Source organism: Zootoca vivipara, chromosome 1, assembly GCF_965207765.1.
Source record: "Zootoca vivipara chromosome 1, rZooViv2.hap1.1, whole genome shotgun sequence".
Taxonomy (NCBI): Eukaryota; Metazoa; Chordata; class Lepidosauria; order Squamata; family Lacertidae; genus Zootoca; species Zootoca vivipara.
Genome location: NC_142582.1, coordinates 1125301 through 1150200, shown reverse-complemented (window position 1 = coordinate 1150200; position 24900 = coordinate 1125301). Strand labels below are relative to the sequence as shown.

General features: G+C 41.3%; 1 protein-coding gene across 6 annotated transcripts in view; it reads left to right on the top strand.

The window, feature by feature from the left end:
• The window catches only part of PCNT (pericentrin), an 84926-nt gene extending 63212 nt beyond the window's left edge, over window positions 1–21714 (top strand). For 3 of the 6 annotated variants that reach the window (XM_088675583.1, XM_088675562.1, XM_088675580.1), the window contains 15 exons: window positions 2239–2433; window positions 3119–3292; window positions 5984–6179; window positions 8024–8246; window positions 9520–9670; window positions 12642–13322; window positions 14335–14603; window positions 15357–15456; window positions 16280–16444; window positions 16865–17020; window positions 17844–18079; window positions 19115–19203; window positions 19687–19828; window positions 20510–20616; window positions 21311–21714. In XM_088675583.1, coding sequence (XP_088531709.1) covers window positions 2239–2433; window positions 3119–3292; window positions 5984–6179; window positions 8024–8246; window positions 9520–9670; window positions 12642–13322; window positions 14335–14603; window positions 15357–15456; window positions 16280–16444; window positions 16865–17020; window positions 17844–18079; window positions 19115–19203; window positions 19687–19828; window positions 20510–20616; window positions 21311–21336 — 2910 coding nt within the window. In that variant the 3' untranslated portion in view covers window positions 21337–21714. Of the gene's footprint in view, window positions 1–2238; window positions 2434–3118; window positions 3293–5983; window positions 6180–8023; window positions 8247–9519; window positions 9671–12641; window positions 13323–14334; window positions 14604–15356; window positions 15457–16279; window positions 16445–16864; window positions 17021–17843; window positions 18080–19114; window positions 19241–19686; window positions 19829–20509; window positions 20617–21310 lie in introns of all 6 variants that reach the window. The other 3 variants (XR_015951507.1, XR_015951508.1, XM_088675569.1) reach the window with 3 other exon arrangements.
• The last annotated feature ends 3186 nt before the right edge of the window (window positions 21715–24900 follow it).

Genomic DNA, 24900 nt, shown 5'->3' with positions numbered 1-24900 from the left:
AAATTGTTGGGCAACTTGAAGCTCACCCAGGCTTCCTTTTGTGCCGTGTTTCAGGCTTTAAAGCTCAATGTCTGAGCAATGGGGATTTTTTGTCCCAGCACTTCTCTTGGAAAACTCTACGTTTTATCGCTGAATCAGAGAAAACAGCAATCGGGTTTTCCACAGATTGCCATTCGATCCACTTTAGCAGCAAAATGTGGGTTTTCCTAGGGAAAGCGCAGAGACAAAAACAACTGCTAAGACATAGAGCTTTAAGGCATAGACCTGTGCCTGGAAAGCCCAGCACAAAAGGAAGTCTGGATGAGATTGTGTACCACAATTTTAAATTGAAATAGCAATATTTAAAATACTGTATGACATATTCCTTAGTTGATTTGAATAAATGACAGAAAATATCTCCTTTTTTTCTGGCAGACTAGCCCTACAGTCACTGCTGGGCAACCCCTGAAAGGAAGCTCTATGATTCATTTGAATGCTCCTCCTTCCTTCTTTCTCAGCATCTTATCGGTTCTGTTTTTCCTGACAGCTCATTCAGCTCATTCAGATGTCCTTCTCTCCGCTATGTAACATGTTAGCTTTCTGCTGAAAAATTTCCTTTCAGAATTTCAGCTTCTCTGTGTGTGTGTGTGTGTGTGTGTGCGCACACACACACACACGCTATATAGAGAGTGGAAAATAGTTTGTTCATTTTGTTCTCTGTGTTTGGATGCTGCTCAAGATATCATTGCAAAACTTGGCACAAGGGTTCCTGGGGTGGGGAATTTTGTCAATATTTTGAATCAGCTATTTGGATTCAAGCTTGTTTTACTCTTCCAGTTAGAGAGAAAAGAGTCACAGTGCCAAGCCCCTCGCTCTCTCTGGTGCATGTCCATTTGATTCTCTTCATCTCTTCACAAGCTGGAGTGCTAAATTTGGAAACAGGGTACCAGTAAAACTGGAATTTTGAGAGATTCCGTGCTTTAGCAAAATTTGTCTTCCAAAGAGGTATTGAAGTAGTTGAAATTTCACATTACTAATAACTCTTCCTTGCATGAAAAATCTGATATTTGTTTCAGGAAAGCATCATCCACATCCTCTCCTTATTTTGGTGGTTTGTGCTAGACTGTGACTGTCATTTTATACTTCTTTTTCCTGTTTAGTTTTGCCCAGATGCTCTCTACAGTAATGGATTTCTGTCCTGCTCCTTGGTTTTTTGGCCTATTGTAGAATGTTGTCCAATTATCCAATTGGTAAACAACAATAAACGCAGCTTTGTGAGGCAGAAGGATAGCAGAGAATCGATCTGCCTACGACAACTATTAGCTGTGTTGTAGAAGCGTTGCAAATACTCAGCCCAGTACGCTTCCAAATATCAAGTCTTGTTTCTAAATGGTCCATGAATTTTCCTTCCCAGTTTAGATAACAGTCCGTAGCAGCGAAAGTCTTATCCAGCTTTCTATGCCTGTGAAAAATAACTCACGTTGACTCCTTGTTCATTAAAACAAAGAAGATTTATTAAGGCAACTCCAGCCGGGGGAGTTCAGGTCCATCTCGGCTGGAAACTGCAACACGAACAAAAAGAACAGAAACATATGGTGTCATATATTACAGATACAACAGCAATCACACAGATACTTCCTGTTTCCTGTTTACATGACACGTCACAGACCCCATGATCCAGGACGACTGCTGAGCTATTAACTCTCTCAGCTCACATGGTTTTTGGTTTTTTGGCCTATATTGCTACTCTGTCTCACTTCCTCTTGCATTTATACTTTTGGATCAAGCTGTTTCCTTCACTTGCTACATTCCAGTCATGGAGATCATCCCATCAAGTCTCTATCAAGTCATATTTACCTTTCTGTAACAGATTTTCAAGGATTTATTTCCTACTTTCTCTGTATTAGTGTGTAATCAAAAGCCACATATGGTCCTAGAAAACCAATAGTCATTCACGAAGGTGCCTTGCCGAAATGTTGGTGGGACTGTTCTCTATTCGGTACTACCTACATATGTGGTAGGATTGTGCTAAGATCCATCTTGGATAATTGGTCTACTAAATCCAGTTGATTGTGTATTGGATTCTATGTTTCTTATGTAATATTTGCCAGTTGCAGGATGGATTTTGTTTCCTTTGAAGAACTTTGCCTGCAGTGTCTATATTATTTTCAAACTGCAGAACAGTTTCAAGTGGTAAATGTCTTGAGGACTGTGGGCTACCTGCTATCATCAGCTTGAAGTATTTTGCTTCCTTCTCAGAATGTGTTGAAGATGGTATCTGAAGAGAGCTACAAAATACTGGTTTTGTCAGAAAAATCTCCGCCTCATGATGATAAAAAAAATGTACAGAAATCTCCATCAAAGGAGGGGTGGCAAAAAGAAAGACTAGCCTTGCTTGATAAAGTTCAGTCACTGAAGAATTACCTCAACAAAGTACCAGATAAAGAAGACAAGGTATACAGATATCTTTATAATTTTACTTGAGTTAGAGACCATTAACAACAGCTGCAACTACAGTCATACCTTGGTTTTCGTACAGCTTAGTTCGTGAACATTTTGGCTCCTGAACGCCACAAACCTGGAAGTGAGTGTTCCTGTTTGCGAACTCTTTTTTAGAAGCTGAATGTCCGATGGGGCTTCCGATTGGCTGCAGAAGCTTCCTGCAGCCAATCAGAAGCCGCACTTTGGTTTCCGAACATTTTGGAAGTCGAATGGACTTCCAGAATGAATTCCATTCGACATTTGAGATACAACTGTATTATCTCTTCTTGGTGATTTCTAAAAAGCTGAGCGCTTGCATCCCAGTCAGTTCAGAATGAGTCTGGCAAAGGAAGATTCTGTAGAGACAGATGGGAACATCTAGTCCTTCTAAGGCAAACAGTGCTAGTGCAATTCCTCCCTGATTCAGTTTAGAGGTCAATTGTGGGACTAACTGGTTTTTATTATGACTGTTCAATATTAATAGCTATTTGCTTTTTTCTCTTTTTGATGTATTTTTGTTTAGATTAGTTTGTTTTTTATTGTAATGTATTTTTATTGTTTTTTATTGTAATGTATTTTTATTGTAATGTATAAGTTTTCCAATCTTGTGAGAAATGGGAATTGTGATTTATTGTTGATTATCCATCCTGTCTTGTAGGAAAATACATCTGCTTTTTTTGACTGGAGAGGAGACCTACTTCAAGCAGTCCAGTGTGTATTGGAAAAGGAGCGAAACATGTTACAAAGCTACTTACAGACACATTTTTGCAATCCTGGATCTGGAGACAAAGAATCATTAATAGAAAAGCTGGAACATATAGTGGAACAACAAGTATGATAATTTTCTATTGGTTTACTATGTAATATTCGCCTTCTGAAATCTGGACAAGAAATGCATCCTGTTAGTTATTATTATTATTATTACTACTACTACCACCACCACTCTGGGCAGCTCCCAACAAAATACAGTCATACCTCGGGTTAAGTACGTTTCAGGTTGAGTACTTTCAATTTAAGTACTGGAACGGATTAATCCACTTTCCATTACTTTCAATGGGAAAGTACGCTTCAGGTTAAGTACAAACTCCCAGAACCAATTAAGTACTTAACCTGAGGTACCACTGTACATTGATTATTGTCTTCATTTTATGGATCAATGGTCTCATTAGACAGTAGAATTCGTGTTAAATTGCTGTTTTAGGGGGTGTTTTTCATCGTCTGGAACGGATTAATCCACTTTCCATTACTTTCAATGGGAAAGTTTGCTTCAGGTTAAGTACGCTTCAGGATAAGTATGGACTTCCGGAACCAATTAAGTACTTAACCTTAGGTACCACTATTAAAAACACAATAAAACATCAACCATTTAAAACTTCCCTGTACTTCAGATGTCTTCTAAAGTCAAATAGTAGTTTATCTGTTTTGATACCTGATAGGAGGGACACCTCTACAGAGAAGGCCCTCTGCCTGGTTCTGTGTAGCTCCATGTCTTGCAGTGAGGGAACCTTCATAAGTACCCCGGAGCCGGACCCTAGTGTTTAGGCTAGACGATGGAGGTGGAGACGCTCCTTCAAGGCTATAACCAGCACTTTGAATTGTGCTCGGAAATGTAGTGGGAGGTAGTGTAGCTCCTTTAGCACCAGTGTTATATGGTCCTGGCGGCTGCTCCCAGTCACCAGTCTGGCTGCTGCCTACTGGATTAGTTGTAGTTTCCGAGTAACCTTCAAAGGTCGCTCCATGTAGAGCACATTGCAGTAGACCAATTGGAAGATAACCAGAGCATATACCACCCTGGCAAGATAGTGTGCAGGCAGGTAGGGTTGCAGCTGGCATACCAGATGGAGATGGCAGACAGCTGTCCTGGATGCAGAACTAACCTGCACCTCCATGTAGAGCTGTGAGTCCAACATGACCCCCAGGCTGTGCAGCTGGTCCTTTAAGGGCACTGTTCAGGACCAGGGAGTCCCCCCCCCACCTGCCCGCCCCCTGTCCCCCAGAAACAGTACTTCTGTCTTGTCAGGATTCAACTTCAATCCATTAACTGCCACCCATGATTTACAAGGAATCCCTTTAAATCCAAGACACTCCTTCTAGCCCCTCAGCTGCACATGGGATTCCTGGGGTCAGCTGCAACTCCCTTGTGCAGCTGACCCCACCTGAGGAGGCTTGCAGAGATAGATCCCTGTGCTAAAAATCGGCTGGTTGTAAGGGCATCAATGCATCATGCAAAGGGTTTTGCAGCTGCCACCAATCAGTTCACCACATTTTGGCCCAGCGGCAATTTTACCTGCCGCATACTTAGCATCATATATGATATCAGGTGTAGGGTAGGTGGGCCTAGCTAGCCAATTTGACCACCAAAATGGGGAGACTTGGCAAGCTTAATTAGACCCACAAGCCAGGGGTTCCCCACTCCTGATTCAAATAATTTCACGCAGCACGTTATCTGAAAAGGTTCTTAGAATAGCTTACAAAACTGTTAGTCTCTGCCCTTAGGCAGACGAAAAGGCATGACACATAAGGAAAAGGAAAGGTGAGGAAGGAGGAAAAAAGCAAGCATCCATTATTATTATTATTATTATTATTATTATTATTATTATTATTTAATGATTGAATTTATATACCGCCCTATACCTGGAGGTCTCAGGGTGGTTCACAGAAAAGATCAACATAAAAACCGCAATATATATAATCAAAATAAAAACGAGGCAATAACCCCCCTTCAAAGAACCACATTTTAAAAGGGCATAGGATGTCGAGCAGATCAGTCAAAGGCCTGGTTAAAGAGGAACGTTTTCCCCTGGCGCCTAAAGGTGTATAATGAAGGCGCCAGGTGAACTTCCCTGGGGAGAGCAGATGGAATCTGCAGAGAAGAACCATTATTATGTTGTCACCCTGCGGACCTCTTGTGGAAGCGACACATGAAAAAGGGCCCCAGAAGATGATCTTAGGGTCTTTCATATGGAACAAGGCGGTCCTTGAGATATTGCGGTCCTGAGCCATTTAAGGCTTTATAGGCCAAAACCAGCAGTTTGAATTGGGCCCGGAAACTAATTGGTAGCCAGTGCAGCCGGACCAGGATCAGTGTAATATGCTCAAGACCGTCTTGCTCCGGGGAGCAACCTGACCCCTGAATTCTGCTCTAGCTGAAGTTTCCGAACCATTTTCAGAGGCAGCCCTATGTATAATGCATTGCAATAATCTAACCTTGATGTTACCAGAGCAGGTTACCAGGTTACCAGAAGTTAGACGTTCCCTGTCTACATAGGGGTGCAGCCGGGCCACCAGATGAAGCCGATGGAAGGCACTCCACGCCACCGAGGCCACCTGAGCCTCTAGTAACAGCAAAGGATCCAGTAGTTAGGCTATCCTTTTAAGCTACAATAACCAATTTCCAACCTAAGATAACAAGCTAGGTTGGAAATTGGTTATGTAGCTTAAAGGATTGGTTGTAAGAATTTACATCCTCAAAGAAACTGAAATAGGTTGTTTAATGTGTAAAATGGACTTGTTTTCATTTCAGGAACAACAGCAAAAGCTAGTTCTGGAGCATCTTCTTTCTTCAGATAGAAACAGCTTGCTTACTGAAATACAGGACCTTGAAGCAGAGTTGCGACTGATGCATCTTCAAAGTCAGGAGAAGCTGCAACAACTCCAAGAAACACTTATAAATACGGAGAATCATCAGAGTAAACAAGAACATCAACTTCGAAGGCAAGGTAGTACCTTGTGGAAGTTTACAAAATGTTACTTCCTTTTTACCATTCCTTCATTTGACTGAGAAACAGGATGCAAGGAGTTATATCTTTAATCTTTATTTTGCAAACACTTTTATCATGGAATAATAGAATTGTAGAGGTGGAAGGGACCCCAAGGGTCATTTAGGCCAACCAACTACAGTGCAGGAAACACAACCAAAGGATCCATGCCAGATAACCATCCAACCTCTGCTTAGAGATCTCTGAGGAAGAAGAGACCACCACCTCCCGAGAGAGTCTGTTCCATGTTGAACAGCTCTTACTGCCAGAAAGTTCTTCCTGGTGTTTAGTTGGACTCTCCTTTCTTGTAACTTGAAGCCATTGGTTTGAGTCCTATCCTCTGGAGCAGAAGAAAATAAGTTTGCTCCATGTGACAGTCCTTGAGATATGTGAAGATGGCTATCATATCTTATCTCAGTCTCATCTTCCTCTTCATTGCTGTTAAAATTTATATACCATCCTTCATGTGTAAATCTCAGGGTAGTTCACAAGATAAAAGTACAGGACAGAAGCACGAAATAAATACAATGGCCATCTGTCTTCCACTCATGAAGAATCAAGTATGGTTACTGCACTGTGACAGTAAATCCCTCCGCAACAGACGCAGTGCATCTGGGGGATGAACTCCCACTCGCCTGTATGTAAGAACAGGTAGGTAGCCGTGTTGGTCTGAGTCGAAGCAAAATAAAAAAATTCCTTCAGTAGCACCTTAAAGACCAACTAAGTTTATATTTTGGTATGAGCTTTCGTGTGCATGCACCGTGTATCTGAAGAAGTGTGCATGCACACGAAAGCTCATACCAAAATATAAACTTAGTTGGTCTTTAAGGTGCTACTGAAGGAATTTTTTTATTCTGTATGTAAGAAGAAAAGGAAGTACCAACACAATTACCCTGTGTGGTCCCCCCCCCCTTCATTTTTTGCCTTATGGGTTTGGTATGCCAGATGTTCTGACACCACTATCGTGCATATGCCTGAGAACACTTCAGGGAGTTAGAAGCTTCTCCAAAGAAGTTTCTACCCTCTTTAACCTAAGTGCCAGATACATTGTCAGAATTATACCACATTAGAATGCAGAATTACCAGCCATTTGGTTTTCTGTCATTGGCTTGTCATAGAGCCGTTCCTGTATCTCCCCACTGAAAGATTCTTGCTAAGCTTCTTCAGGAAGACACTGGTAGAATTCTATGCATGCTCTAACAAAGTATTCTACATCACTGCTAAGAATGGCCATAAAAGATAAGGCAAGCACTGTTGGTACCGAAGGTCACTTGTTGGAGAATGTTCATACCTGTTTAACTTCACCAGTAAAAGCATGGGTCAAATGTTCTTGCTGGGTTTCTGTGAAAAACGAGTTCCGAAACTGATAATTTGTCTCTTACACATAATTGTGAAGGATGATGGTGATGTCATACAGACTTGCATAAATCCTTCATATATTATTATTTCATTTGGTCAAGTGAAATTTCATATAGCTAAAAATCTACATGAGCAGTGCACTGAATCTGGTTTATTGAATCGGCCTACTAAATTAAATGTGCCTTGGATAGCTGAAATCTGAAAGTAATGAATGGCAGCCTTTTTACAGCCTAATGTGAAGTAAGTATGGGAAAACAGAAAGTGAAGCAAAGTGTTGCCAACAGATCCTTTCATCCAGAAATGTCACAATACATACTGCATTTATTTGCCTTTAAAAATCCACTTCATTTGTCATTTTTAAAAAGTTATATTGGGGGGAAATTACTTTAAGTTATTGGAATGGATTTAATTTTTTAATTTTGTTGTAACTTCATATTTGTTCTCAGTTGAATTACTGGAATATAAACTTCAGCAGGAGAAATCCATTACAAGTGACTTGCAGGCCTCTCTAAAAAGTGAACAAGAGAAAGCCTCTGAGATGCATGAACTACTGAAACAGGAACACAGTGCAATATCGAACTTGAAATCAGATCTCTGTGAAAGCAAGCAAACAAATGAGAGGCTCCAAAAATCCCTACAGGACCTCCAGAAAGACATAGTTAAGTACAGGTAAGGACTTCTAAGGGCAGTTTGGTTTGCGTTTAGAACAATCTACAGCTACAATTTCCATGTAAATGTGAAGTTCTTCCTGTTCTCAGTTTGTATCATACTGGAGACATTCAGTTAAGTTCTGGGGTGCCTTTGGACCCCAATCCTCCTGTATTACAAACAGTCCTCTTCTAACAACTTTTTGCATTTCAGTATTTGCCTAAATGTACCTAAACCACTGAGCCGATTGGAAGGTCGGTGGTTTGAATCCCCACAACGGGGTGAGCTCCCGTTGCTCAGTCCCAGCTCCTGCCAACCTAGCAGTTTGAAAGCACATCAAGTGCAAGTAGATAAATACGTACTGCTCCGGCGGGGAGATAAATGGCATTTCCGTGTGCTGCTCTGGTTCTCCAGAAGCAGCTCAGTCATGTTGGCCACATGACTCAGAAGCTGTCTGCGGACAAACGTCGGCTCCCTCGGCCCATAGAGCAAGATGAGCGTGCAACCCCAGAGTCGTCCGCGACTGGACCTAACGGTCAGGGGTACCTTTACCTACCCATTACCTCTAGTTGTGGTTTTTAATGCTAGAGCATTAAAAATCATAATTGTTGCCACAAATTTCTTATTCCAGTTCCCCTTTCCACCTGTCCCTGGGGTTTCAACTGCAGAGTCCCTTCCTGATTTTTGTTTCTAGGACTCTAGTATAGGAAGTGTTTCAGCTTGAGAATTCACTGTTTATACCAACCTGTGCTGAAATGTTAAAAGTTAAGAAGTGTTGTTCCTGACATAATAAAAAGCACTATATGAAGTGTTTTATTCATTCATTTATTCGTATTCCCACAAAAAGCCTGCCCAAAGAGGCCCACAACAAAGAAACAGATGCATTGCAAACAATTTCATAATGACATAGCAAAACAAAAATATAATAACATATAGAACAATACGTTTTAATACTATAAATATAACAAGATTACTTTGAACAACATCCAGCATTCAATAGCAAAAATAACAAGGGAGCATTACAGTTTCACCTTAGTCCTAGAAACCATGATACTTGATTGTTTTTTCTTCTTGCTCAGTTACTAAAGGCATTGAGTTGTGTCCAGGTGTTCGTTTTACCTGGAGCAGAGCCATTGAAATAAATGGGGGTGGCTAACTAGGTCTGTTAATTTTAGTGGATTATTCTCAGTAGAACTTAGTTGGATACAGCTGCATGTCTGCTGAAAAAACAGAAAGATGCAAGTTAGCAGATTTTTTTCAAAAGAAAAATACATAGAACTTTTGTATGTTGCAGTTCTGCACTGGAAAATAAGGAGAAAGATATGACAGCTGTTCTTCAAGATTTCCAGAATGAACAAGTTAAAGAAAAAGAACTACAGCACATGTTAGATGAACAACAACATCAGCACAAGTTAAAAGAGGAAGAGAAGTCAAAAGCAATAGAGGTAAAATCTTGTGGGGTAATTATAGCCTTTCTTGGTACTCAAGCTTATGTTTTCTGTTTTACCATGCCTCTAAATCCTGCTTTCAGGAAACCATAAGTAACATTTAAACACTTACATCTAATTCTGCCCCCCCCTCCCCTGGTCTCGGAATCTCCCAGAAGGTTCAGCAAGTTCCATAGAGCAATCCAGTTTCGGTCCATCTTAGCCAATCAGAAAATAATCCATTATTACTTCTCACCCCACTCCCACTCTGTCACAACCTAACAACCACACTTCCTCTTCATTATCCCTCAAATATTCCTAGCCTATAATAATCAATTATTCTTAACCTATAATCATCAAATATTCATAACCTTTAATTAATTTCTCAATTAATTAAATGCTGGAAATCGCTTCTGCGCAGGCATGATTTTTGGCTTCCGGGCATGCGCAGAAGCGATTTCTGGCGCCCCAGACATGTGCAGCGCGGCGCCGGAAATCACTTCTGCGCATGTCCATCCCACTGATGATCGTCCGTGGGAATGATCCGGCCCACGGCCGGAAAACATTGCCGGCGCCTGCTCTATATGAACCAACCCAGACCCAGGGATTATCATCAGAGGCCCTTCCATGGTTGCCTCCTCCATGACAGGTCCGGAGGATGGCAACACGAGAACTGGTGGCTCCCCCTTGTGGGATGCTCTCCATAGCTGCCAAGTTCTCCCTTTTTCCCAGGGATTTCCCCTTCTGCTGAATAGGCTTCCTCGCCAGCTATGATGCTCTCCCCAGGGAGGCTTTTCTGGCATCTTGCAAAGGATTGCCTTGCAAATGAATTGGCCTTTTAACTATTTTTTTTTTAAATGATATTTATTTATTTTTTCCCATCACCAGACCTGAACATTGTTCTTCATGCTTGTATACATATACATACACATATACATTTATGTTTGTTTGTTACAGTTTTTCGTATTGTATTTCTAATCCTCCTTTCCCAGAGGAAAAAAGGGAAAGGAGAAAAAAAAGAAAAGAAAGTAAATTTTATCTTTGGACTTCCTGTTATCTCCATCAGCATACTCTCCTCTTTTTGTCGCAGAGTGTATATTCAATCCATGCTATCTCTGTTTTTACATATCGTTTGACACTCCTATTTCTTAAGGAAACTGATTTCTGCAAATCCAAACAGATTTTTTCCCTTTGTGGAGTTAACGCCCTCTTTCATATGCGTCGGCCTTTTAACTATTAGTGGCCTTTTAGAAGTGGTTGGGATGTTTTTATTGTATTTCTCTTTCCTCATGGTTTTAATGTATCTATGTGTTTTATTGCCTATTTGTTTCATTGTAAGTCACTTTTGGTTGCCCTGGGCAAGACAAAGCGACTGAGAAATATTATGAACAAAATAAACGAATAAAATTATTGACAGATGGGTGGGGCTGTCCACCTGTCAATATCCCTTGCTCAGCTTTGCAATCTCAGCCCTCCCCCTTTAAACTCCAGTGTTGGAGGCTGGAAAAGGGAGGGCAGGGACAGCGGAGGAGCTTCATGCTCCGCCACCGGGGGTGGAGAGCAGGCGCGCTGCCCCCGGTGACGTGGCGCACGTTCTGGAGGCGGGGCGGGCGTTTTGGGGCGGGGCGGGCAGCGGCGATGGCGCCCATGGGATCGCCTCGGGGCGTGCCGCCCCCACCACCCCTATCTTCCTACGCTCCTGGGCAGGGATCTTTGCAAAGGGTTTAAAATAGCCTCCAGAGGACTGTCTTAAAGCCCTTTGAAAAGTGGTCTTTGAAGCAGCTTTCCCCCCTGCTTCTGCTTAAACTTTGGGCTGAGTAGAGGAGTTCCTTCCCACTTGCCTGATCACTCAGATCGCTCTCCTACCTGCCTGATCACTCAGATCACTCAGGAGAAGACTGTTTTTGCAAAGGACTTGCCCTTTGATGCAGCTCTGCTTCTGTAAGTAAGGCAGCAGTGAGACTCCTTCACCCCACCTGCTTGAAGGAGAAGTACACAGGGGGAACAGCCAATCCAGAATTAAACCTTGTCCTTCCACTGCCGCACCAGTAATATTGCTTGATAGGTGGGTGGCAGTCATGGCTAGTAACATTTTAACTTTGTAGAGCTGCAATGTGGGGGGGCTGCAATTTTTAATGTTGCTGTTTTATCATAATAGGACTTGTACAAAGCCTTTTTTGGTGGCACAGTACATGTGTGGAGAGTGCCACTGTCTCTACACAAACACACACACAGAGAATTATTTTTTCTCCACACTTGTATGGACAGGGAAAGAGCTTCTGTGTAAGAGGGCCCATGTATGATTTTCAAACAAGATGGACCACATACCTCTTACTTAGAAAGACATACCACACAACATAAGTTTTTGAATTAGGGTATTGATTATACCTACACACCTATTGCCAAAAAACTGAACAAACACACAAAAACATTTCAAATGTGAATAAAACTTACTTCCAATTGCATGCAGTTTTCCTCTCCCAAAATATCAATTTAACTTTCAATAATCCAAAACATATTTTTCTCTAAATTAAAAGTATTCAAACTGATGGACAACAAATGATGGCCAGGGTACAACAGAACATGCATATTTGCAGTGCATGGCTCATTCCTGAAAATGTGAAGTACCATGCTATTTTGCGAATGTCAACATATAATTAATGTCAAGAAGAATTGTCCATGATTCACAGCCTGGTCTTGGAAGTCTCAGGTTTTCTGCACAGAGTTGATATATACACATTGTTTAAAAGGCTATGGGTGACCTGCTGAGTTTGAGGCATCAAGCTCCACCCTAGACAGAAATTTGATTTGTCGCTGGTCATGTCCATGACTTAAGGAAAAATCAAATTACCAATAATTTAGTTAGAATTAGCAAGTTGTGGGCTTTTGGATCAGAATCTGCTTTTTAATTTTAATTTACAAACTGGAATTCCTCTCAGACATTGAAAGTCTTGTGTAATTGTAGTGATTTTTTCCTTCTTCTGTACAGGAGTTGCAAGCTGCCTTGGAACTACAGTGCATTCAAAACAACCAACTGTCTGTGGCTTTAGAGCATGAACAGTCAGCAAACAGTAATCTCCGTAAAGAAATTGAGATTGAACATTCTCGCTGTGAAGCTTTATTGTCCCAATATAAAAATAAACTCTTGGAACTGCAGAAAAATGAAGATGTTGAGAAGAATCGCAGTTTAGAACTTTTAAGTGCTTTGAAACATGAACGTATTTTGACAGAACAGCTGAGCATGAGAATAAATGAATGTGGGTCTTGTACGCATAACGATTCATTGCAGGAACTGAAAGCTCAGTTGTACAAAGAGAGGTCCCATGCTAGGAATCTTTTAGCCATAATTGAGAAGACGCGGCAGCAAGTACTTGATTCAAAGAAGCAAATGGGTGAAATGCAGGTGCCCTCTGAACAACCTCCGAAAGAACAAGAGCTCCACACCTCTTTACAGGCCGCACAGGCTGCTCTGCAAAGTCAAAAAGAGGACATTATCCATGCCTTGAAGATACAGACAGAGAAAGATATACAAATGAGAAAGAAATGGGATCAATTGCAGTCTATTCTCAGATTACTGAGGGAGCAGGAAAGAGGGACAGAACAAAGAAGAGAAATAAAGCAAGAACAACAAACAGAATTTGGCAAACTACAGGAAGCTGGAGAAAGTCTGGTAAGAACATGTGGTTTCTTTTTACTTTTTTCAGCCCTGCCTTTAAAAAATTCAGAGGCCTTTTTACTTATTTATAGCCATGGATTTGTTATCTCAATAATCTGCCCTATGATACAATAAAAACATCACAAAGATTATTTTTTTACCAGTACAGTGGTACCTCTACTTACGAATTTAATGCGTTCCGAACACACATTTGTAAGTCGAAAAAACTTGTAAGTTGAATCCCATAGGAATGCATTGGGAGAAAAAAATTGTAAGTAGAAGCAACCCTATCTAAAAATTCGTAAGTAGAAAAAATCCTATCTAAACCGCATCCAAGATGGCGGACGGAGCTCCATTCGTAACTAGAAACATTCGTAAGTAGAGTTATTTGTAAGTAGAGGTACCACTGTATGCTTTCCTAATTTGGATTGTTCACATTGGGTGTTTGTGGAGAATGTTGCACCTTACTCAGCTTTGCGTATCAATAGTAAGTACAGTTCACATGATTACTCATCCCAGGATAAATGTGGGGCAAGTCAGGACCACACTGGTTTTACCAGGATGCCTTCCCCCTTTTCAGATTTTTTTAGCCTTTTATACTTTGAATGTATAAATGGGAGAACCTGAAATGAGGGTTCAGGTGAGTTAAGGAATTATTTAATAGTGAACACATAGAAAAGTGTGTTTCAGAGAACCAGTAGCGGCCCAGAGGGAAGGATAGCCCTGTGGACCTGGCCTCCTGACAGTACCACATATCAGGGGACAAGAAGGGTGGTGTGGGTGCCCTGGAAAAGCTAACCCACTACTCTCACTGGTGCTCACTGCAGCAGCACCCTTCCCACCAAACACTTCCATAAATAACATTCCTCTCCCCCCCCCAACTGCATCTTGTTAGTAACGAATTTCATGGCATGGAAGAGCTTAGATACTAACTTCTTCCTACAGCTTGTGAATTATTTCCTGTGTGCATTGCAAAGTGCTACTTAATTTTTAAATATTTCAAATAGCTATGCTTCTATTCCCATAGCATGAGTTGGAATTGCAACGTTGGCAGAACACTGGAAGAATAAAGGATTTGCAACAGATTCTAGAACACTTGGAGAAACAGGAAAGATACCTTAATTGTCATAAAAATCAAGATGAACTTCCTCCATGTTCTTCAAAAAACCATTACACCAACTTCACAACTGACACAGTAATGCTCCATGTGGAGCAGCAGAAATTAGAAAACATCAGAGAACAGTTGCTCATTGCTGCAGGTTATCTTTCTGAGTTCATATATAAAACTACAAAGCGGTGAGTATTTTACATTGATCTTAATTGAAACCAATTTTGTATTTCTCATGTTTGAAATACCTTATCAATACTGAGGGACCACCACAGCTATGAGTCCTGGTTTCTGTAATTTGTTACTAATGTCTTAACCATTCCTAGTACGGTAATTGGACATTTTATCTGCACCAACTAGAAACATTAGTTTCCTTGGATAAAATCCTAAAACTGTTACATGTCAACAAGAGTCTTGACCCTAAGGCCCAATTCAAATGTAATGCACCTAAACTATTATTACCGTACATTTTAAAAAATTCATTTTTCTGCTTTACCTTCAATAAGGAATATGAATACACACACACACACACACACACACACACACGCTTGTATCTGCACACGTGATGCAAAGCAGCTCAAAGTTTGCACCTGCTGGTGCTGATGTAACACTAAACAATGGTCTGAATCAGGCCTGAATGGCAGTTCATGACACTTTCAGGCCCCAGCTTATCCTATATGCTCAGTCTACATGAGCGTGAAAAATAAGGTGTGCCTGAAAAAAGTGATGCCTTCATTACTTTCATCAAAACACATTAGTACTTTTTTACTGGTGAAATGTTATTCCTTATACAGTTGGTGAATTACTTCTGTTTTATATGCTGCCTTAATGTCAAATGGCTCAGGCTTCGTATATACAGAGACAGGTCTGTTCCATGGGACAACAATGGAGTCTACAATTAACTTGGATTATTTCTTTTTTTCCTACCCTTTATTTAACAGAACAGTTAACTGGCCTCCTTCAAATGATGAAGCAGTTGCAGCCTTGTTGCATATAATTGAGGAACTTAAAGGAGAGTTACTGGCTTCCTCCAAATCTCCGGTAAGAGGGTTCATTTTATTTTCATAAGCCATTGTTCATACTTCAGTTAATGGTTATAAGCATTTTTTTTAAAAGAAAAAAGGCGGGTAACCCATTTCACCTTTTGAGGGGGTTGAAGGAAGAGTTCCTCCTAAATATCTGTGAGCTATTTTCCTGGCAGACAAGAGCTACGTAGCAGCCATGCTTAGTCCTAGCTGCTCTAGCAACTCAAGAAGGAAAGCTCTAGGATTCTTTTGACTGCTCTGCCTCATTTTCCTATCAGCATCTCTAGTTTTGTCTTCCTGCCAGCTCAAGCAGATGTCCTTGCTCCTTTTCTTTAGGCTTGCTTTTTGAGCTATCTTTAACTTTCCCTTCTCTTTATACCTTTTTACTTTTATCCTGCTCCCTCCGGACTCTTCTAGCGGTTTCCGAGCTGGAGAGTCGCCCCCAAACGCAGCTGAGTCCCCTGGTCTCCAAGGATTTTATCCTTGGGTTTCGAGGTCCGTGGAGCCCTAGCGAGACTTCTTTTTACCCTCGCAAAGCTCAGGATCGCTCAGCAGAAACGATCCCGCACTCCATTTTGATCCGTGAGCAAACCGGAAGCCCCCACACAACCTGTATCAGGCCATCAGACATTTACTCCTCATTTGCTCCTTATAGAAGCCATATGAGGAATCAGACTTTTAAAGGCTATATATATGTTCATTTCAAATTTCTGGTGCATGTTCAAATGCTTTATATCCACCCCAGTGAGATTTCATTATATTTAAATGTTGCTGAATTTCATTGCCTATATTGTATTGAAGTTTGAAGTTTTGAACCAGTCTTTAAATGTCATGCTTAGATCAAACCTACATGTGTTATTAACTCCCTGCAAAAATCGGAAGGGACTGCTTATCAGGAGGAGAAACCTATTTTGCACAATGGCTTGCGAACAACAGAGCATGAAGAAACAAAAACTAATTTTGTGGCAGAAAATAAGCCAGCAATGTCATCTTCCAATCCGAAGGTAAAAATTTCTCTGCATATGATCTCTTCATTTGAGCTGTTCTCATGCATATCAACATTAATATATGAAGCAAAATTTAGCTGGCAATAGGAAGGGTGCTCAGAGCAGGGGTTAAGGGAATCTTGTGTTGAAAATCTTAAACTCCCAAAATGAGTATTTATTTATGTACAGATTACAACATTTAAATCCAAATAAAACATAAGATGTTTAAAATATATTTTATTAAGAAACTGGAAGCATTTCTCCTGGGCTTAATCACAAACGATATTCTTGCACATTCCTATGACAGGTTTATATGAGGGAAGGGCCCCAACCAAACAAAGGCTTTAAAGTTATTGCTAACACTTTCAGTTGGCCTACAAGCCAGTGCAGCAGATGCAGAATAGGTATAATGTAGTCTGAGCGTTTCGCTACCTTCAGCACCTAGGCTGCTGCATTCTTCATCTGCTGAAGCTTCTAAAGGAGATTCCAACTCAACATCAGGAAGAACTTTCTGATGGTAAGAGCTGTTCAACAGTGGGACGGTGTCCCTCAGAAGATGGTAGACTCTCCTTCCTTGGAGGTTTCGCAGCAGAGGTAGGATACTGTCATGGATGCTTCAGTTGAGATTCTCTTGGGTCCCTTCCAACTCTGCACTTCTTTGATTCTATGAAGTAGTTTACAAAGGTGGACCCACATAGAATGCATTGCAATAATGCATCCTGGATATAATAATATGGTCATGGATTACTGCATAGATTTGTTATGCACAGATAGGATTGCAGCTGGTGAATCACCCCAAACTGATAAAATCCCAAATCTTCCCAAACTGAGAAATGGCAAAGTTGAGGGAGAATCAGCTGTTTTACCAAAAAACTGAGTTATGGCTGATCAGACCAGGGTGAGGATTGTGTAAAGTGGCATCCAAGAAGCATAGCAAAGGATAAGTTTAAAAGCTTTATTAAACAAAACACAGCAGTGGACCCTCTTAAAACTTCAAGACAACCAAGAAACAACTAAATAGTAAGTGCCATTACAACACTGAGGCACTCAAGGGGGAAGAGGAACCATTAATGAATTAGGCTGCAAGCATTCATTCATACTCACACACGATGTGTAAACATTTAACTGCTAAGAGCACATAGTCCAGAGCTTTCCAAACTTTTCATGTTGGTGACATGTTTTTTAGACATGCATTATTTCGTGACATAGTAATTCAGTTTTCCTAGCAAACCGGAGGTAAAACCAACCCCTTTCCAGTCCTGGGAGGAGAGCGGGGAGCCTTTGTGCGACACACAGTTTGGAAAGCTCTCTGTCATAGACAAATGGATTGCAGGGAGATATTGTTGAGGTAGGTACCTTTTGTAATTGGTTTCTAAATTTTCTGTAAGCTCAATGTTCTTCTCTCTTTAAAATTTAGATGCAAAAGTTATACAGGAAGTATTTGAGAGCTGAGAGCTTTAGGAAAGCTCTGGTTTATCAGAAAAAATACCTTCTGCTGCTTCTGGGTGGATTCCAAGAATGCGAGCAAGCAACCCTGTCTCTCATAGCGCGCATGGGCATCTATCCTTCTCCTGATCTCGCCGTCTCTGAATTACGGAGCCGTTCGTTTACAAAGTTCAGGTCTGCCATTAGAGTGGTGATTGCAATATCAAGGTAACCAAACACTTTTCTTCAAATATCACCAAATTGTTCCCTATTTGTACATTTCACTACACGTTATCTATTTTTTTCTTTTTAAAGAGGAATGAATAGTTCCCACTGAAACAAAAGAATTTAAATCCTCACTCAGTTGGCAAGCCATGTGTCCTAATGGAAGTGAAGATGGCATATGTCCATAGTCACTCACCCAATTCCCACTGCTGAAGGCCTTTCCTTGGCATACCTGAAGCAACCAGGGGCACCTGCCAATCAAAGTGCCTTGTGAAGTGTTTTTATTGAATGGGTAGGGAAAGAAGAAAATAAGTTTTTTCCAGTTTGATTTTTTTTAAGACTTTATATCAGATTTTCCAGGGTTTATTCCCCAGGGCCTTCACATTTGTTACCTGCTGGCCACTTTGGCCTGGCAGTGGGCACTTGCTGAGGTGGGTGGAAAGAACAAAAGAGATCAACCCGTTTTCTCAGCTGTTTCACGCCCACCAGCCATGTAGAGCTGGCAGTGGGCACTGAACCAGGGGTGGACTTTGGTAACCTTTTGTAGTACAGCACCCTGAGCAAGGCCAAAATGAATCATTTCAATGATGGGTCTTCTCAGTTTTGTGCCCCTTTGGCTCAACCTTCTAAATCTACCCACACTGCCCTAAATTCAGCGATGATGTAATGGCTTTTTTTAAAGAGAGAGAGAGAGAGAGAGAGAGAGAGAGAGATCATCTCTGTTGTTGAGCAGAGGGACTTTACTGACTTGGTGGTAGGTGGTGGGCATTCCAGTATAGTGTGTATATGACAGGGGAGGTATGTTATTTGATTATTTGTTTGGCAAAATTGATATGTGTGGCCTGTGAAATGTAGAAATGCCCTTGATTGAGGGTGGGATGTATGTGATGTTAGTGGGGGGGAGCGTGTGGCCACCTTGTATGTTTTTCCTGGAATTTTCACAGTAAGTGTGGTGGGTGGCATTTGTACAGATTTGTGAGATCTTGCAAGTACTATGGAAACTATTTTTCACACTGATTCATGTCTTTTTGCCTCAAGGTTAAAGTTTCTGGTGAAAAAATGGCACAAAGTTGGCAGGAAAGAGATGCCGTCGGAATCTGTTTCTCCTAGCGTTAGACACAATTCATGTGAGAACTCCAAAAGAATCCTGCGGATTGATTACAAGTTATTATTTGTATATATATATTTGTGCAGAACTCAACAAACTAAACTCCTATCATAATTGTGTATACTTGTGTTCCTCTTATTTCGGAATAACCTATTATTATGCCACATATCTTTCGAAAAATATGGCTGCTTCCCTCTTGTGCAAGCAGCCACACAAACTAATGGAAATCTCTTGATTCTGGATATATGGATGGTGATGTGGAAAGCAGGAGGTGGGAAGCCATAGGGAACGCCCAGGACTTGGGTTTGCTCATAGCAGCTCATAGTTAATAAGCTTTTAAATGTTTGGCTGCTGCAGTTGATGCACAGCTTTTACAGTAAAAGTTTTTGCTGTAGCTATATCTTTTTAAAATGCACACATTCCTTCCTTCCTGCATTATAGAATTGTCTTCATTGACCATAGGTTCAGGTCTAAATGAATCACTGTATACTGTTCAACCTAGGTACCAGGGCTAGAATCGAGGTGCTAAAGCAGCACGAGGTGTTCCCAGGTGATGGAACTCAGGAAGGGAGGCACAGCGGCAGAAGCAGTCTCTCGAGTCTTGGGAACTGCTCACCTAAACCACCGCAGCAGCTGCATAACAGGTTGGTGTAGAATTTGTTTCAAATGTGGGTGTCATCCACACTCTACTTTTTTCTAACTAATGTACCATTCTGAATCATTATATAAATAAAAACTCCATTTAAGGCTTGAATTATGTATGACAGAAGCAGGGAATTTGCGGTCCTTCAGCTGCTGTTGGACTGTCTCTCACAGCATGGCCGATGGTTAGAAATGATGGGGGTTGTGATCCAACAGCACCTGGAAGACCACAAGGGGCCAATCCAAAGCTGTGAATATACTGCTCAGCTCCCTTTTATAATTAGAGTTGTACCTATCCACAAGACTGAAATACTTTTTTTCTGTTTTTGGGGGCGTGTGCATTGCAAACAGCATTTAATACCTGCACTTCATGTTGCATCTTCCAATTATTGCTATGCTTCATGGTTTTAAAAAAAATCTAGTCTGTTGGTCAGCCAAGGAAGTTTAACCTGAATATAGCTGCAATTACTTTTTAGCATGAAAACCAGGATCTCTCAAACTTCATAGGAAAGCTGGAAAGCAGCTGGCACACACACCCAGGCTTCGCATGGAGGGGGGTGATAGTCAGGGCCTCCCAAGTCTGTTTTGCCCTTTGTGCTTATGTCAATGTGTTTGGCTACTTTATGTACTGAGAATTTTGTGTATTGGGGAGGCTTAATGATTTTTCTATTTATGTCCTATAGCACTTACAACAGTTCTTCAGCTTCATCTAAAGATCCTGAACATTCACTAACTGAATATATTGCTCACCTGGAGGCCATTCAGCAGAGACTGGGAATTATTATGCCAGGTAAGGTAGTTTTGATTAATTTCGAGGTGTGCATTTGGCTTTCAGTCTTAAATCATGCCCAGCAACCCACATAGAGACAAAGAGCCCTTTTTTGTCGCCATGTCAAAGAAACAAACAGAGATGGCCCAAAATACTTTCAAACAGGAAATGAACATGTAGAACTTTTTTTTAAAAAAAAAAAAGAGAGGCTGAAATGCTACACACTTATTTGGGAGTAAACCAACCTAAACTCAATAAACCTTACTTCAGAGTAAATGTGCATCATATTGCATTTGTATGTGTCCACAGCGCTAGCTCAAAGCATTGCTGCCTGAGACAAAGGATCAAGTGGTGTCTCACCATTCCATGGATTAGCTGTTCAATGCCATAAACATGACAGCATCTTCCGCTGTACCTGAGGCCAGCAGGCTAGTTTGGGGCAGATCACACGCCTCTGCCTTCCAGCACTTCCACTGCTCCCTGTTCTGAAGCAGCTGCCCCACTTCCTATTGAGAGGGAGGGCTGCACCTGCATGTCTAACTTGCTCTTGTATAGTTTTATATTTATATTTTAGATTATTTAAGCTTAGCTGGGAGGGATGGAGGAGTGAAGTGTCCACTGCTTCAGCAGCTTGTACCAGCACCATAGCTTTGATAAATAGTTTAACTATGATTTAAAGTGGTGTTTGAATTAACTTGAATTTGTGTTAATTTAGGACAATCTCAACAAGAGAAACTTTGAAAGTATTGAGATCACATCTTTGACATGAACTACAGAAACTTTCAGCTATTGCTTTCTTCTCCAGTGAGCAGCTTACGCAAGCAACATGTCTGCATGTACAGAATCTGTCAACACTTTTGCTCAGTTGAATAAAAGAGCCTGTGTTTGCTGTAATTTTGCATCATGTTTTTATACAAAGTATTTTTTTATAAATTTTAGTGCACTTTGGGTCTAATGCATCACGGTTTTTTATTTGGATTTATTAGGAAGTTGAGAACTGAATGTGCCATGCTGTGTTATTATTAAGACAAGTGCTTCTTTTTACTAAAATTCTAAAATAATTCAGTTGGATTTCTCACAAACCATTATTAAAAAAAACTCCTAAATCCTTACTTAGAACTATTGTGTTTGTGTTTCTTTCATCTTTATAATTTCAGTGTATTATATGTGAAACTGCATATAATCTTAGAATTGTAGAGTTGGAAGGGACCCTGAGAGTCAGTCAGTATGTTCCACTAGCAGAATCTCTCCTGATGTTGAAGTCACTGTAAACTTTTCCAATCAAGAGCCATCTTATTTGATCAACAGATTTGAGATGCATCCATTTTGTTTGTTGTCCTTTTGAGAAACTGTAATGACGTCTGTGGTATTAAGTGATATAACTGGAAGCCTGGAGTGCCCTTCCACCCCCTGCACTGCTCTTTCAGTAAATCAAACTCTGAAGTTTCCAGTCTGCCTGGTGCCAGGGCAATTCATGCCACAGATGCCTTGCAATAATATATAGATTGCAGCCAGTAATTAGCCATGCATGGCAATGGAGCAGACAGCCTTGGCAAAAGAAAATATCTATGAGGCCATGAAGTTTTCTGGATAGTACAAGGGAAGGAAACCTCTAGACATACACAGAGGGTTGTATCCCAATGACAGTCATACTCAGAGTAGACCTACTGAAATTAATAGGCATGGTGAACAGGAGCATTAATTGGGTCTACTCTTGAGTAGACATTAGTTGGGTACAACCCAGAATGCCTCCCCACACAGACACACCGAGGAGAAATGAAGTTGCCTACATGGTACAACGGAAGGAAAGCCCTTGGCATGCACAGAGTGCAATATAACTGTCGGTGCTACTGGACTTAAGTATATCAGTAAAACTGCAGTTTTTTGTCTTCCGTGATGTGATGAGAGAGCCTCACGGTGTGATCCTGGGCCTTCTGTCGTGGAAGAGGATTCCTCTTGGGAGACCTTTGTGCTGGAGTCCATCCTGGCTGGCCTTCCCTGCTAGGAGTCTGCTGCCACCTTGGAATAAAAAATGAAGAAGTTTTGACATTTGAAGTGTCCTGCTTCTTCTGGCCCTGAAGGTTTGAAGAAAAGAAGCATAAGGACAAGACAAGGTTCCTACCCAAGCTCACTCTGCCTGCATTGGACCAGTACTGGCAGTACTTGTGTATTGTGCACAACTCTTCTCACACCTTTGATGCCAATCGTGGAAAAGTTCTCTTTCTCCTTGCCCATCTATGGATTTGGTATCACTGGCACTTATCCTTGAACCCAGAGCTCCAGATGTTTGATCAGTGCTGGACAAGGATATTATTGACCTCACCTCAGAGGTCCTTTTTATTGAAGGCCTAGAGTGGATACCATTCCCCCCCCCAATCAGACCATCTAATCTCTCCAGCACAGCTTGCCCAGGGGCTTAAGGGCATCAGTAATGTCTAGAGGTTCTTCACAATGGTTATCTGACAAGAGAGGAAGACAAAGAGATTCCTCCCAAGGTCAGGAGTCCAAGTCTCAACATTTGTGATGCCGTCATTGGGACCAGAGATCCCCACCATATACTGTACAAGGTGAGAATACTCTTCCTTTTTTAGGAGTCTATTCTTGTAAAAAAGGGGCCTGCCAGCAAAATGGGCAAGGAACTGAATCAACCCTTGCATAGGAGGAGAGGATACAATGTTTGGGCTGTTCAGCTTATTTTAGACAAAAAGTGTGTAAGAAGTGAATGATAGAGGTGCATAAACTTGAATTCCCCAAATAATACTAGAACCCAAGGTCATTCAAGTAAGTTGGGCAGACAAGTTAAACAATGGGATTCACTGTCGTAAGATGCAGTTATGGCCACCAACTTGGATGGCTCTAAGTGTCAAATTAATGGCCGATGAGGTTATGTATGGCTCCTAGTTATGATGGCTGTACTACCTCATGATCACAGGCAGAAGGCTTGCAAATTAAAAGTGACTGAGGAGAGCTTGGCCTCAAGCAAGTGTGCAAATGCAGGTATTTGGTCAAGGAGCAAAGGCCAGCAAAGACAAACACCTGGTCCATGTGTCTGGGAAGGGATGGGAGCTACATCCTCTTAAATGTAACACTGAGATTTAATGCCAGGACATTATCTGTTTGGAAAATGTGAACACTGCTAGAGGCACTTTGGCATCATTTAATCCTCACAGAGTGGATTTCTGTTTAATCTGGATGTCAGATTCAAGCTTTAGGAATTACAGGCTGTTTTCTGGGGGTGGGGGGTGGAAGCAACTTCCTCAGTTGGATGACAAATGAAGCTGAATACTTCTGCATTGTGCAAGAAAAAGTAAGTGATTATTTTTCCTGATACTACCATCAATTTATTCACCCTTACTAGATTTCATATTTCAGATACTTTAGGTGAAATAATCATTTTATACAAAAACAAGCACAAAATGATTTAGACTCAATTATTATATATTAATTGAATATCTGTTGACTACAAGATACTGTACTGCAATAGAGGAGCCAAAGGACTATGGCAGTGATGGGGAACCTGTTGCTGGACTCCAGCTCCCACCCCCTCTGACCGCTGGAGGACCACAGGGGATCGCTGCATATAATCTTCCATATGACACAGAAGAGTTGGTCCAGCAGGAACACATGAAGGAGGGAAGTGGCCAGGAGCAGCGGAGTGCCGGACTAGTGCTCAGCTCCCCTTCTGCCCTGTGCTCCTTCCTGTTTCTGCCAGACCGACTCTCCATCCTCATTTGCCAGCAGCAGCACGGGGACATCTAAGCCTTTTGCAATCTCCCCTGCCTTTCTCCTTTGGACATTGGAGGGGGGGGTTGTAAAAGGGTTTGGGCGAGTGTTAAAGGGATGGGGTGCACAAGAAAAGCAGAGTGGGAAGTCTCACTGCCAAGTGCATGGAGGGAGTCAACCAGTGGAGAGGAGGGTAGCTTATTCCTTGACGCCATTAGCTTCTGATTGGAGAGCTGATGGTGGCTCTGTTGATTTATGGCTCCTTGATTTTTAAGATTTGCTTTGAGATTTCCCAGTGCAGTTTCCCAACTTTATTCAGCATCATTCAGTACCAGATATTTTGAACTGTTGATTTCTGTGTCTCCCCCAGCCTGTCTGGGACATGGGCTGCTGCTGTGCATTTTATACACACACACACACACATTCTGCCATCCTTTCATATGTGTTAACAGATCATTTTGAATACATTTTATTTATTTCACAAAATTTATACACATTGATGGGGGGGCTCAAAGCAGTTTAAAGGTAAAAGGTAAAGGGACCCCTGACCATTAGGTCCAGTCGTGACCGACTCTGGGGTTG